This window comes from Mustelus asterias, chromosome 2 (genome assembly GCF_964213995.1).
Source record: "Mustelus asterias chromosome 2, sMusAst1.hap1.1, whole genome shotgun sequence".
Classification (NCBI taxonomy): Eukaryota; Metazoa; Chordata; class Chondrichthyes; order Carcharhiniformes; family Triakidae; genus Mustelus; species Mustelus asterias.
Window position 1 is genome coordinate 146,805,256 of NC_135802.1, and position 15,191 is coordinate 146,820,446.

Genomic DNA, 15,191 nt, shown 5'->3' on the forward strand with positions numbered 1-15,191 from the left:
CCCGAGGTGTGCTGCACAATGCAAACAAATCTTGAAAGTAGCCAGTTATTAATTACAGGAAGATACTTAGTGTGGTCATATTTTGGAGTAAAATCTTTCATCCTCATATTGCCTAGACTTGGAGGTTTTCAGAACTAATTTTAATGACTCTTGACATGCGCATCAGTGTGAATAGGGATAGATTGGGAAGAATTGCATTCCGATTGAGTGATTGTTGGACTTTGCTGCACGTTTATCGAACGAGTGACAAATTGCTAATTGTTGCATTGACGTAAATCCCATGATCAATCTGTTGAATGCTACCACTAATCATCTGTGGTTATCAAGTTAGAACGAAGGGTTTTTTCGGTCTGTATGAGAACTTTAATGGTTTGCTTGTTAATTATTCAAATATAAGTGACATCAAGACTTTTTATTGCCACATGTCATTAAGTTCAATTCCCTAATTCATCAATGCTGTATGCAACTACATGTTACTGCTTTCATTCAGTACTGCATTATGTAGCTAATTTAACTATCATCAGTGGTGGGAGAATAGATTTAACTTGAGCATCTTTGCAAGCACAGGAAATAATGTTAAAGTTGAAGTGGTGAAAGTGAGAATCAATAAGTCATGCAAGAAAATTGTCTTTCCTTGACTAACGTGTGCGCGTGTGCGTGTACAAAAATTGTGCTGAAGACCATACCTGTTCGTCCAAAAATTGTAGAGTAGAAAGGCAGTCTTGCCATGTGAATGTGTCTTAATTCGTACAGAGCCACTTCAAATGGGACCAGTTTTGAGTGCTCTCATTATCCCCTCTTTACAATTGAGACGGATCTTAGAACTTTGGACAGCAGCGTAAAAACAGCTGTGCAGTTCCAACTCCACATTTGGCTGCAGGTCTTTCTCAATGTTTGGGAGAGGTGTTTATATATACCAGCAGTGTGTTATCGGCATGCGCTAAATGCCAGGGCCAACCTAGGCCGTGATCCCTCCACTACTGGCTGCCTGAGCTCGTACATGATAAATAGGTACCAGAGGTGTCTATGAAACTGTACACCTTCATGTCCAGAGGAGAACTTTGGGGGGAAAAGATTGATCGGTGCTAGGTGATAATTGTCATTCTGGTCAAGTTTTATTTGTGTAACAGATGGAAAATATCTGCAGAAAGATAGGTTGTAATTTTGATCAGTCATGCTCAGAGATACTAGTTACCAAACGAGAAACATTTTCCACAGTAATTTTCAGCTTTAGTGTAAGGTGAGTATTCTTTCTTGACAACCTGTTGTGTGGCACAGTGGTTAGCACTGCTGCCTCACAGCACTAGGGCCCGGGTTCGATTCCCAGCTTGGGCGACTATGCACACTCTGCACAGACATTCTCCCTGTGTCTGCGTTGATTTCTTCTGGGTGCTCCAGTTTCCTCCCACAGTCCAAAGATGTGTGGGTTAGGTTGATTGGCCATGCTAAATTGCCACTTAGTGTCAGGGGGATTATCAGGGTAAATAGGTGGGGTTACGGGGATAGGGGCTGGATGGGATTGTGGTTGGTGCAGACTGGATGGGCCGAATAGCCTCCTTCTGCACTGTAGGTGTTCTATGATTCTATGTACATGAGCAGATGACATTGTGTTTGTGATAGAGGAGTTAGAATTTTTATAAACCAGTGCCAACAAGCAGAAACAGTGAAAGTCCATGTATTTAAACCTAACTTGTCAGCATTTTGTCATAAGAGTCATAGAGGTTTACAGCATGGAAACAGGCCCTTCGGCCCAACTTGTCCATACCACCCTTTTTTTTTAAAACCCCTAAGCTAATCCCATTTGGTCCATATCCCTCTATACCCATCGTACCCATGTAACTATCTAAATGCTTTTTAAAAGATAAAATTGTACCCGTCTCTACTACTACTTCTGGCAGCTTGTTCCAGACACTCACCACCCTCTGTGAAAAAATTGCCCCTCTGAACACTTTTGTATCTCTCCCCTCTCACCCTAAACCTATGCCCTCTAGTTTTAGACTCCCCTACCTTTGGGGAAAGATATTGACTATGCCCCTCATTATTTTATAGACCTCTATAAGGTCACCCCTCGGCCTCCTACGCTCCAGAGAGAAAAGTCCCAGTCTATTCAGCCACTCCTTATAACTCAATCCATCAAGTCCCAGTAGCATCCTAGTAAATCTTTTCTGCACTCTTTCTAGTTTAATAATATCCTTTCTATAATAGGGTGACCAGAATTGCACACAGTATTCCAAGTGTGGCCTTACCAATGTCTTGTACAACTTCAACAAGACGTCCCAACTCCTGTATTCAATGTTCTGACCGATGAAACCAAGCATGCCGAATGCCGTCTTCACCACTCTGTCCACCTGTGACTCCACTTTCAAGGAGCTATGAACATGTACCCCTAGATCTCTTTGCTCTGTAACTCTCCCCAATGCCCTACCATTAACTGAGTAAGTCCTGCCCTGGTTCAGTCTACCAAAATGCATCGCCTGTGTGATGCATGTATCAGTGACAACATTTAAACTGTGTATGATATTGCAGTCTTTCAATTTACCTCAATTGTCCTCATTTCCATGATATTTAAGAAATCTTGCTGCATAGTTTCATCTGTCTTTAATGTCCTTTTAATAAAGTAAAGGAAATTGTAAGGACTCTTAGAAAATTTCACTGAAGCGTGCTTTGATCAGCAGAAGTCAGATGCTGGCAGATTCTTTATTCCACCTGCATCTATTACTCTTTTGAGGTCAGCATTACCATGCAGACTGATGCTATTAAATCTTTTCTTAATCTTCCTTTAACCCCAATTCTACCCTCATGCTTAGAACCCTTTGATTAAATTTTCTTGTGCATCTATCATTCCCAGTACAGGGATGCTTGCGTTTGTACATTCCCTATCTTTAAAGGGAATGTAGCAGCAGAGCTGTATCTCTGCAATCCCTCTGGTTTCTGCTATAAGCTGCAAGTGCTGGCAATGATGTGACACAGGTGGAGTAGACTTTGCAAATATTTTCACTCCCCTATCTTCCAGGAGTCATCTTGCAAACCCTTTGGCAACAGATTGCTAAAGCTGAGAGTTGTATCATCTGTGGTCTGCTATTTATGGTGGCGTGAATAGACCAACCTGCCAGAATAGCAAACAACTTTTTTTAGCTCAACCATTGGTTGCTATTTGAAAGCCCACTGTCACTAGTTTTTTTTTAACCACGATATTTTTCCTTCCTGTTGTTACTTCTAAAAGGCAACCGCTGAAGCCTATAGCTCCCTGCTTAATATAGAATTAGATAAATATTACAAAGCAGAAGCGGGCTGTTCAACTCAACTAATCCATGTTGGTGTGTATCTGATCAGTGGTCCTAATCCTAAATGCCTGCCTTGTTTCCAGATACCTTAATTCTGCGTTTTGTTTAATTGCCTATTTACCCCCCTTAATATTCGCATGGTTGCTGCTTCAATGAATAACTCTGAAAATGGATTCCACACCCTTGTAGCCATCTGTGTTTAAAAGAAAAAGATTCTCTTACTCTTTGACCCTCAAGTTTCATGCACCTTTTAAATCAGTGTCCTGCCACCCTTGAATCACTGGAAATTGTTTTTGTCTATCCTGGCCTGCATTACAACAGCTGTACAAGAAAAAAGGGAGACATTAAGAGCCTGCAAGGCGATTCAGGAAAAAAAAATCACAAGGCTGTTCTGCAAGGTCAGGTATGCAAATAGAGCAGAGAGATTTGGGTTTTGAAGCCCAGAAATGAGACGCCTGAAACGCGATCTTTTGGAGAACTTTACAGTAGTAGATGGTATGCATAAGGAAAATCTAAAATATAAGCTTAAATAAAACTGGGAGTAAGATGAGAAACACAGCTTCAAACTGGTAATATTTTTAAAATAGTTCTTCATGCAGAAAGGGATCAATACTTAGAAAGGACTGATAAATAGAGATGAAAATCTTGTAATCATTTAAGCAATTGGATGCAGCAATATGGGAGAGTTAAAATGGGTCGAATACCCTTCATCTCTAATTACCCTGTGACCTGTTTCTGTAATATTGTTACTTTAAATGCATTCTGGCCTAACTGATGGCTGCTCAGTAATTATGTTGCTATGGCATCTGAAGAGTAAAAGCAGGATTAATCATTCTGTAATTGGTCCTCATTTAGTCCTTATGGCCATGGTCTAATAGATTGTGAAATGTACGGTACTTCAGATAATAGAAATGTAACCTTTCAGGTTGAGGATTTCATTCTGCACGCCGTCTGCATCTGCTTTAGTTACAACTCCTATTGTTTATTTGCTTATCCGGTGCTCTGTTTATAGTGTGCATTGTACAATTTTACCAGTAATGAATAGCTTTATAAACCTTTTTCAAAAGATTAACCATGCAAACTCTACCAAATGTATAACTTTTGCACTGAATGCATCCAAAAGTAAGTAGTTGAATTCCTTGTTATCTTAATCTTTTTTATAATATTTTGCTGTTTGGAAACTTGAGTAGCAGTACCTGCTGTGGTAAGTAGACGCAGTCAGTACAAAACATCTCACCTCCTTCAATGGCATCATAGAGGCATCATTGGAACACAGCAAATGGATATCCTCGGGAATTTATGAATTCAAAATATGATTAAAATTTAAAATCTGAGCATTGGATTAAAAATCCAAAAGAGGACAGCTCAGCCCTACAGTACTTGAGTAGATAAATGATGATTAGAGACCAGAAATATTATCTTGTGGAGATGGAGGGCTTGGCGAGGAACTAAATGAGTACTTTGCATCTGTTTATAAAGGAGAGGATGCTGTCAGTGTCACATTTATAGAGGAGGTAGTGGAAAGATCGGATCTGTTTAAAAATAGATCAAGAGGAAGTACTTAAAAGGTTGACAGTTCTCAAAGTAGAAAAGTCTCCTGATCCGGATAGGATGAATTGCAGCTCGGAGAGAAGTAAAGGTGGAAACTGTGGATGCTCTGACTACAAGATTACAATCCTTGCAGAATAGGAATGATGCTAGAGAGGCTCAAAAATGAAAGCGATAAACCCAACAACAACTAATTGCACCAGAATTTGAACTTTTTATGAGTTAATAAATAAAAGCCAGCGTGGATTTGTTCAATACAAATCATGTTTGACGCACTTGATTGAGAAAACCCATGGGATTAAAGCGATAGTGCCAGCACGGATTCTAAGAGTATAGAGGTGAATCATTGTTTTTCAGAATGGAGGAAAGTATACAGTGACATCTCTGAGGATTTGGCATCTGAACCACTGCTCTTTTTGATATAAATCACTTGGACTTGGGCATACAGTGTGTAATTTCAAAGTTTTCAGATGAGCTGTGAAACTTGGCAGAAGCAAATTAGTGCAGAGGATAGTAATTTTCAGAAGGACGTAGACTGGTGAAATCGGGAAATGAAATTTAAAGCCATGAAGTGATTTAGTTTTGACGGAGAATGAGGGGAATCAATGTAAACTAAATGGTACAATTTTAAACTATTTGCAAGAACGGAGATACCTGGGGAGGGGGGGTGGTCTATGTCTATAAATCATTGAAGGTGGCAGGAGAAGGCTGTTGAAGAGGCATACAGAATCCATGGCAAATGAAAAGAACAAGGAGATTGTGTTGAACCTTTTTTATAAAGCACTGGCTAGGTCCCAGTTGGAGTGTTGTGTTCCATTCTGGGAACCACACTTCTGATAGGGTGCCAGGGCTTTGGGAAGAAGATGGGGACATGTATGAGAATGATGCTAGAGATGTGGGATTGCAGTTCTGTGTTGACCCCAGAAAAGTTCTCAGAGCAGAGAAGGTCAAGGAGAATTATTTGACAAGAGATGTTCAAAATGATGAAGGGTTTTGATAGAGCAAATGAGGAGAAAGTGTTTCTGATGGTGGAAGGGTGATAACTGGAGGACACAGATTTAAGGTACTTGGCAAAAGAACTAGAGGTGACATGAAGTAAAAATCATGATCTGGAATGTACTACCTCTGGAAAGCATGGTGGAAACTTGTAACTTGGAATTGGATAAACATGAAGGAACAGAAATGTTCAGGTCCATGGGTAAAGTGGCAGTTATTCAATAACATTTTCAAAGAGCACGCCCGATTGGCCAAATGCCTCCGATGCCAAACGATTACTGATCTACTGGGCTCCCAGTTCCATGCATTGAGTTTCAAAATTTTAGAAACAGTTCCTCTGCAAAATTGCTGGTAATTCGATGCTCCACAATGAAAGTAGTAATTTGGGAACTGCTTTCTTTCGATTTGTTTTACTGCTGAAGACTCCTCCACTTGACCCATTGATATTTGAATGGAAAAGCCCAGCCTTTTAAACAAGTCTGTAGATTCTTTTTGTAGCACAACTGTGCATTTCGGAACCACCCAATCTGGCATTCAAATTGAATGTATGTAATTTAAACGTGTGTTGCTACAGTGGGGTGCTTGTAGCATGCTCCGTTAGACTTGTTCGTGCATGTTTGGGTTTTAAAAACTTATTCTCTCAAAGTTTTGGAAGTGTGAACTGATAACAGTAGCGAGGCCAACAGGGCATCTTGGACCCAAAAGAGCAAATGCTGGGAAATCTCAGCAGGTCTGGCAGCATCTGTAAGGAGAGAAAAGAGCTGATGTTTCCAGTCCAGATGACCCTTTGTCAAAGCTTTTATCCAGGGCATCTTGGACTTTGGTGAATAATGAAACAAATAGTATTTCCCAAACCAGTGAGATTTAAGGATTAAAATTTTTTCCAGAGGATCAACTGAGCAGGAGGGCAAATTAAAGTGGATGAATTCAATGTCAAAACGTACAAAATGAGATGGAAAGATTGGAGTGAGAGAGAAAAGAAAAGGGTGGCATAGTGGTGAGCATTGCTGCCTCACAGCATCAGGGACCCCAGGTTCGATTCTGATCTTGGGTGAGTGTCTGTGTGGAGTTTGCACGTTCTCCCCATGTGTGTGTGGGTTTCTTCTGGGCACTCCAGATTCCTCCCTCACTCCAAAGATGTGTAGGTTAGGTGGATTGGCCTTGGTAAATGCGCGGGGTTACAGGGATAGGGCAGGGGGTTAGGCCTGGGCAAGATGCTCTTTCAGAGAGTTGGTGCAGACTTGATGGGCCAAATGGCCTCCTTCTGCACTATAGGAATCTTGTGGAAAAGAAACAGAAAAGAAAGAAGTCTACATTTTTAAATGTTACATTTTCAAAACTCAGTTCAATTTATAACCAGAAAGAATGAGACTGCACTTGGAATTGTTAACTTTCTAGGCAAGAGATGAGTGACAATCATTAACATTTTCTGTCATTAAAGACTATTTATATGATTAGACTTTGTGTTGAGTTTTAATAGGCAGTTACTGTGCAAATACAGCAATTTTCGATTAACGAAAGAATGTTGTTTCCGTGAAGATAACAAGTGGTTTTCCAGCAACTTGTGATTTGCATGTCACAAGGTACCTCTTCCTCACTACAAGCTGCTGGCCAGTTTGCCTGTTAGTAACAGGGTGCATTATGAGCGTGCCTTTACATTTGCAGGTTTAATTTTTAAATCTGGCCTCTATTATGATCTATAGACTTTGGATAAGTGGTGATCTATGGACTGTGCTTAAATGTTAAGACAGTGTTATTATCTCAACTTCACAGTTCAAAAAATTATCTTAATATTTAATATGACACCAGAATTTTGGTAACTTGGTAAAAGCAGTGCTCACAACTAGACCAGCTTAGGTTTACCCAAGAAGTTGAACCAGATTCTGCATTGCTAAAATAAACACGTGTGTTTGACTTGCTGATTAAAGGTTTCTTTGAACTTGTTTGTTGACATTTTTGTCAAAATGGCACCCTAATTTTCTTCTTTCCCTGTAGGTAGCCCTCCTCACCTGAGTGTCGGAGAACAAGGAGACCTAGTCCAAGACTTCCGGGAATTTCTTCAGTCTCCGAGTAATACAGCTGCAGGCAGCCTAAACAGGAATAGTGAAAATTCCTAGTACACGTACTGTGCCATTGTGTCAAACAAAAGAATGGATTCTTCTTCACTTTTACATACAGACCTGAGAGCCATGGGAAAGAGATTTTTCCATCAGCTTTTAAATGCAAGCTGGACAATTTCTAACTTGAAATGTGCTGCAACTCAAGGGAAGTCTCCGGTTCTCATTTCAGTACGCATTGAATGAACAGAAGTGATTGGATCATATAACATATATTGTCCATTCTGTACATAACCACAAGTGTTTGTTATGTGAATTGAGAAATTTTCACTTGGTTTTGTCAGGTAGGTGTGCTATAGTTTTTGAAGAATGTACAGTTTTTAAAAGTAGTTTTGTACATAGGATTTATTGGTTTTAATCTTGTTCATCAGTGTCGATGGTATGCATTTTCAGGCATCCCTTCACCTTTTCAAAAACTTGTTGATGTTTCTTGGCAAAATGACACTTAATGTGTGCACAATAGATTCATTTCCTTCCTCTCCAGTCTTGGCAACCCCTAAGACAGTTGAGAATAGGTCCAACAAACTTCAAAAAGGTAATACAGTAGCAACAGGGGCTGGAAACACTCAGCGGGTCAGGCAGCAGCTGTGGGGGGGAAACAGAGTTAACGTTTCGGGTTGAGTAACCTTTCATCAGAACTGGGTATAATTAGAAGGGTTCCAACTAGTTTGAATTCCTCTTTGATACACTACAGGACTGTGATATCAGGATTTATGCATAACTTAGAAAGGTAAATGAGATGGTGACCACCAACTTGGTTTGCTAATTCTTTAGCATTAAGCTGAATGACAGCTTTGTGTGGCAGTTTGTTTCAGCATGTGTATTTGCTATGATTTCAGAAAGTATACCAAGACTTACAGCCAGGAATCACCTGATTCAGTATCTGTTGAAATTGTGTGGGGTTGGGTTGCAGATTTTACACTCACCCTTATAACTTGTTCTGTAAGCTCCCATTGCAGCATGGTTTCTTTGTTGGTATTGCTGACCTCCGATTGACAGCGTTTGTGATGTGCCGCTTAATTTTTGGCATTTGCCAACCTAACCATTTGAGGAATTAGCCTGACTTATTTTTTGTGGGGATATTTACACCACTACTTGGGAGATTGGGCCAACAATTATTAGAGCATAACTCCTGTGAAGAAATCCGTCCAGTTTTCTGTTGTCACTTTAAATGGAGGAAAATGGGATGGCTGTTGTGCAAGCACTCATCTGATCCACTCTATTTGCTGCACCCTAGCAATTCATAGTTTTAGGAATATCTCCCATATTCTCCAGAGTCTCTAACACAACTCTTGGTTTCACTGGAATATTGATGTCCTGCGGTTTAACCAAATACACTGTTACGCTAGGTTTATTTGTCATAGTACTGGGTGGTACTTACGGTTTACGGCAATTCAACTTAAACTGACGCAGTTACGCATTACAATACGCATTATTGTGGACTACGCCAACTCATTTCTTCTCTTTGCTCCCAATGCCAGTAATTCATCCTTGCATTATTTACTCAAAATATTTCCTTCAGGTACAACCTAAGTTTAGGTGCACAGAAATGTGACTCTTCTAAGTTTTACAGCTCCTGAATAACAATGTTACACGTCCACCATCACACTTGCAACGTTGAAATAATGTGCTTACAAGAAATTGTTTCTACTTAATAAATATTCTAAATCAGAATTTGTTGCAGAAAAAAATCAAAGCCTTTGTAACATGCATATTATGAATTTTAATAATTTTTATTGGATGGAGTGTTATTGCTAAACATGAAACCACTTATTAAAATGAAAGAAAAAGTCACATGGTGAAACATTGCATTCTATAAACATTTAGTTAACTGAACCTGGCGATGACCAAAATAGTTTGTTTTCTTTGACTTCTGGAAATTTTAATTCAATACATTTGTGATCCCTCCGATACAGAAACAGTTAATGTCTATTTGCAGCAAGACCTGGACAATATCCAGGCCTGGGCTGACAAGTGGCAAAACATTCCCGGCACTTGTGTGGCATGAATAACCATCTCCCCATGATGTACAGTAGCATTTACACTGCTTCCCCCATTATCAACATCCTGCGGTGGGGTTGCCAGAAACTGAACTGGACCTGCCATTTAAATAATGTGGCGAGGTGTCTGGGTCAGAGGATAGGAATCGTGCAGCAAGTAACTCACCTCCTACTCTTCCAAAGCATGTTCACCATCAGCAAGGCACAAATCAGGAGTGTGATGGAATACTCATCACTTGCCTGGATGAGTGCAGATCCAACAGCACTCAAAGCTGGAGACCATCCAAGACAAAGCAGCCTGCTTGATTGGCACCCTCCATCCAGCACGTTAAACATTCTCCCACTCCACCACTCATGAACAGTGGCAGCAGTGTGTGTTGTGTACAAGATTCACTGCAGCAACTCACCAAGGCTCCTTCAACAGCACCTTTCAAACCTGCAACCTCTACCACCTGAAGGACAGCGGCAGCAGATGCATGGGAATACAATCACCTGCAAGTTTCCCTCCAAGCAAAAACCATCCTGACTTGAAATTGGATTGCCGTTTATGTTCACTGGATTAAAATCCTGGAACTCCTTTCCTAACAGCACTGTAGGTGTAATGACACTATACAAACTTCAGCAGTTCAAGAAGGTGGCTCACCATCACCTTATCAACGACAACAAATGCTGGCCAAGCCATAACACCCTCATCCTGTGAGCGAATGAAAAAACATTAGTCATTTTTGACATTGTTTCATACTAAGTCAAGCAATCCGAATACAATTTTTTTTTAAAGTTACTTAAGCTGTAATTTATCTCTGGTATGTGACAGCAGTTAAGTTGCTTTGGTAAATTTTCAACTCCACCAAGTAAGCTTTCGAAATAAAGCCATTCTAAAACTGCGACTGTAGGTATTGCTTAAAACCCAGTTGCTATTTACAGCTGCTTTTCTGCTAGTTCTGATGACACAATTCCGACATTCAGAAAATGTAGCAAATTTTCTTTAGTTATGTAGACTTTTAATCAAAACCAGTTTAAAATTACTTAGACCTAGGTTTTTACTTTTCTTTCGGATGTCCCTTCTCCCATCGCTGCTTTATTGGAATTTTTGAAATATTTTGTCTTGGCAGAACTACTGACTGGGCCTTGTTATGCTACCACCTGTATAAATTACAGTGGCTCAGTGGTAGCACTATTTTAAGTCAGAATGGTGTGTGTTCTAGCCCAACTCCAGGTCTTGAGCACATTAACTAGGCTGATATTTCATTATGGTACTAGGGGAGCATTGCACAGTTGGAGGTATCAGGCAGAATTTTCCCAAAGTGGTTCTTAAATGTCATAACAGTGTGAAACGGGAGTCCTCCATGCCTGTCTTTTGGGTGAGCTCGGCACTCCAACCTCTAGCACTTTTGTCAGTTTTTCTGACAGCTGGGAGGTTTGTGCTGGTTGGGGGGTGGGGAGGGATGGCAGAGCCTAAATACCCTAGGAAAGAGCCAACTTAGAATTGTAGAATTCCTACAGTGCAGAAGGAGGCCATTTGGCCCATCGAGCCTGCATTGACCACAATCCCATCCAGGCCATATCCCCATATCCCCACGTATTTACCTCAGCTAGTCCCCCTAATACTAAGGGGCAATTTAACATGGCCAATCCACCTAACCTGCACATCTTTGGAGTGTGGGAGGAAACCCATGCAGATACGGGGAGAACGTGCAAACTCCACACGGTCACCCGAGGCGTAATCGAATCTGGGTCACTGGAGCTGTGAGGCCCCAACTTCAGAGTGCTCGGGCCCCATCGCGCAGAGCACCCTGATATACCAGTGAACCAGGAGACATCCTCATCACTTTAATTCATGGGGGCAAAACTGGTAAGGGCAGTGGTTTGCTGGAAATCACATGACAGCCAAGCTTTAAATTTTGGACCTGTTGTTTTTGAACTCAGTATTTTGGGGAATAACCTGAGAAGGAAATATGCCCTAACACTCTCTCCCTGCCTGGCCTGAAATTCAGTGTGTGGTTATCAACCTGCAGCCAGAGAATCCTCATCCAAGTATAAATTGTCTGTATGTGGAAACCTGAAAAGCCGAGATGAGAAGAATTAATGCAGTTTTATTCTATTCTCCACACCAAAGCTTTGGGGCGGCACGGAGATTAGCACTGTTGCCTCACAGCGCCAGGGACCCGGGTTCAATTCCCGGCTTGAATCACTGTCTGTGTGGAGTCTGCACATTCTCCCCGTGTCTGCGTGGGTTTCCTCCGGATGCTCCGGATTCCTCCCACAGTCCAAAGACGTGCTGGTTCAGTGCATTGGCCATGCTAAATCCTCCCTCAGTGTACCCGAACAGGTGGCGGAGTGTGGCAACTAGAGGATTTTCACAGTAACTTCATTGCAGTGTGAATGTAAGCCTACTTGTGACTAATAAATTTTAAACTCTAACTTTGTTGGTGAGAACCTCCAGACATCTACTGGGACCAGTCGCCAGTCTCCACATTAGGAGCTTCAGAGCAAGAGCACTGAAACCCTGTGAACTTTATCCTTTATAGAATGCCTACAGTGCCAAAGGAAGCCATTTGGCCCAAAAAAGTCTGCACCAACTCTCCCAAAGAGCATCAGGCCCACTCCCCCCGCCCTATTCCTGTACCCAGTAAATTTACCATGGCTAATCCACTTAACCTACACATTTTGGATGCTAAGGGGCAATTTAGCATGGTCAAAGCACCTAACCTGCACATCTTTAGGCTGAGAGAGAAAACCGGAGCACCTGGAGGAAACCCATGCAGACAGGGGGAGACCATGCAAACTCCACACAGTCACCCAAGGCCGGAAGCAAACCTGGGTCTCTGGCACTGTGAGGCAGCAGTGCTAACTAATGTGCAACTGTGCCTATCCTCCAAAGCCTATAATATATACTAGGAAGTGCAAGGGTCCCAACACTGATCCCTGTGGAACTCCACAATAAATCTTCCTCCAGTCTGAAAATCATCCATTAGCCTATTTCCTGTCACAGACAATTTTGCATCCCTGTTGCTACTGTCTGCTTAATTCCATGAGCGATGACTTTGCTCATAAGGCTTGTGTAGCGCTTCATAAAATGCCTTCTCAAAGCCCAGGTACATCATTTCAACAAAATTAACCTCATCAATCTTCTCTGTTACCTCATCAGAAAACTTGAGCAAGATAGCTAAACACAATTTTCCCATAACAAATCTATGCTACCTTTCCGTAATTTAATCTGCATTTACCCAATTTTGTCCCTATTTATCATTTCGAGAAGCTTCCCCACCAGTGAGGTTAAACTAGCTGGCCTGCAATTGCTGGGCTTATCTTTACATCCTTTATTAAAAAAGGGTTTGCACCATTGCACTGCTGGAGGTATTGGGCTGAATTTTCCCAAAGTAGTTCTTAAATGTCATAACAACGTAAAAACGGGAGTCCTCCATGCCGGTCTTTTGGGTGAACTTGGCACTTCAACCTCCAGCACTCTTGTCAGTTTTTCTGACAGCTGAGAGGTTTGTGCTGGGGGGTGAGGGGGGGGGGGGGGGGTGGGTGGGGTGAGGGGGGGGGGTGGGTGGGGTGAGGGGGGGGTGGGTGGGGTGAGGGGGGGGGGGGTGGGTGGGGTGAGGGGGGGGTGGGTGGGTGGGGTGAGGGGGGGGGGGGTGGGTGGGGTGAGGGGGGGGGTGGGGGGTGCAGAGCCTAAATACACCAGGGAAGGTGCCAACTTAGAATCGTAGAATCCCTACAGTGCAGAAGGAGGCCATTTGGCCCATCGAGCCTGCATTGACCACAATCCCATCCAGGCCATATCCCTGTAACCCCACATATTTACCCTCACTCGTCCCCCTAATACTAAGGGGGACTTAACTGCTGTTAAATACCAGAGATAAATTACAGCTTAAGTAACTTTTTTAAAGAATTGTATTCGGATTGCTTGACTTAGTATGAAACAATGTCAAAAATGACTAATACTTTTTTATCTGTTCACAGGATGAGGGTGTTATAGCTAGGCCAGCATTTGGATGGACGGCACGGTGGCGCAGTGGTTTGCACTGCTGCCTCACAGTGCCTGTGGACCCAGGTTTAATTCCAGCCTCGGGACACTGTCAATGTGGAGTTTGCACTTCCTCATCGTGTCTGCATGGGTTTCCTCTAGGTGCTCCGGTTTCCTCCCACAGTCCAAAGATGTGCAGGTTAGATTGTTTGGCCATGCCAAATTGATCCTAGTGTCAGGGGGATTAGCAGGGTAAATGAGGGTTATGGGAATGGGGCCTGGGTGGGATTGTGGTGGGTACAGACATGATGGGCTGAATGGCCTCCATCTGTACTGTAGAGATTCTATTCTATGATTTGCAATTTATTAACATTAACACTTGATGCTTCACAGAGATTAGTTGAAAGAACTAGATATCTGAGAATGACATGTTTGTGTTGCACAGTTTTGGAAAATGGAGAATGTATTTTTCACATAATTCTAGGTCCAAGCTGGCGAGGCAACAAGCTTTGTGCCTTAACATTGTGCTGCTGTAAAAACTGATTATAATCAGGCAATCATGAACAGTTTGACATGACACATAAATAGGCGAGGAAATTAACTATCCAGCTGACATTGTCAGTAATTTACCCATGTCACACTGAAGTATTATAGAGGGGAGGACCCATTTATGTTTATCCCAGAGTTTATGGATGGAGTTTTAAAAAAAATAAAATTGCATTATCAACTTACCAAGGTAAATATTTAATTTGCGTGCTACTCATTCGCTAGCATTACCAAGCATCACCATGTCCTGACTAATACAGAATTTTTAAATGCTGCTAAGTAACACTGATCTAATAACAGCGAATACAAAAACAGAGTTTGAGCTAAAATATGTCCGTGTCCATGTGGAAGCAGTAACACAATTTGCCCCTCTTCATTAATGTATAAAATGGTGGGATAAACAGATTTCATTTTCTCCTACACTCGATTTTGTTTTCCAAAAAAAAGTTTATTTTCATAGAATCATAGAATCCCTACAGTTAAGAAAGAGGCCATTCGGCCCATCGAGTCTGCACTGACTCTCTGATAGGCTAACTTACCCAGGCCCCCTTTCCTGCTCTATCCCCGTAACCCCACACATTTCCCATGACTAAAACATCTAACCTACACATCTTTGGATGCTAAGGGGCAATTTGCTATGGTCAATCCATCTAATCTGCACATCCTTGGACTGTTGGAGGAAACCGGAGCACCTGGAGGAAACCGATGCAGACACGGAGAGAACGTG

General features: G+C 41.9%; 1 protein-coding gene across 36 annotated transcripts in view; it reads left to right on the forward strand.

Moving 5' to 3' along the window:
* The window catches only part of brd9 (bromodomain containing 9), a 59,941-nt gene extending 50,192 nt beyond the window's left edge, over nt 1-9,749 (forward strand). For 28 of the 36 annotated variants that reach the window (XR_013495538.1, XR_013495537.1, XR_013495518.1 and 25 more), the window contains one exon: nt 7,824-9,749. Coding sequence is in view for 26 of the 36 variants with exons in the window: in XM_078197981.1 (XP_078054107.1) it covers nt 7,824-7,945 (122 nt within the window). In the remaining 10 variants the exon portion in view is untranslated. The remainder of the gene's footprint in view (nt 1-7,823) is intronic. The other 8 variants (XM_078197978.1, XM_078198054.1, XM_078198061.1 and 5 more) reach the window with 1 other exon arrangement.
* Nucleotides 9,750-15,191: the final 5,442 nt, after the last annotated feature.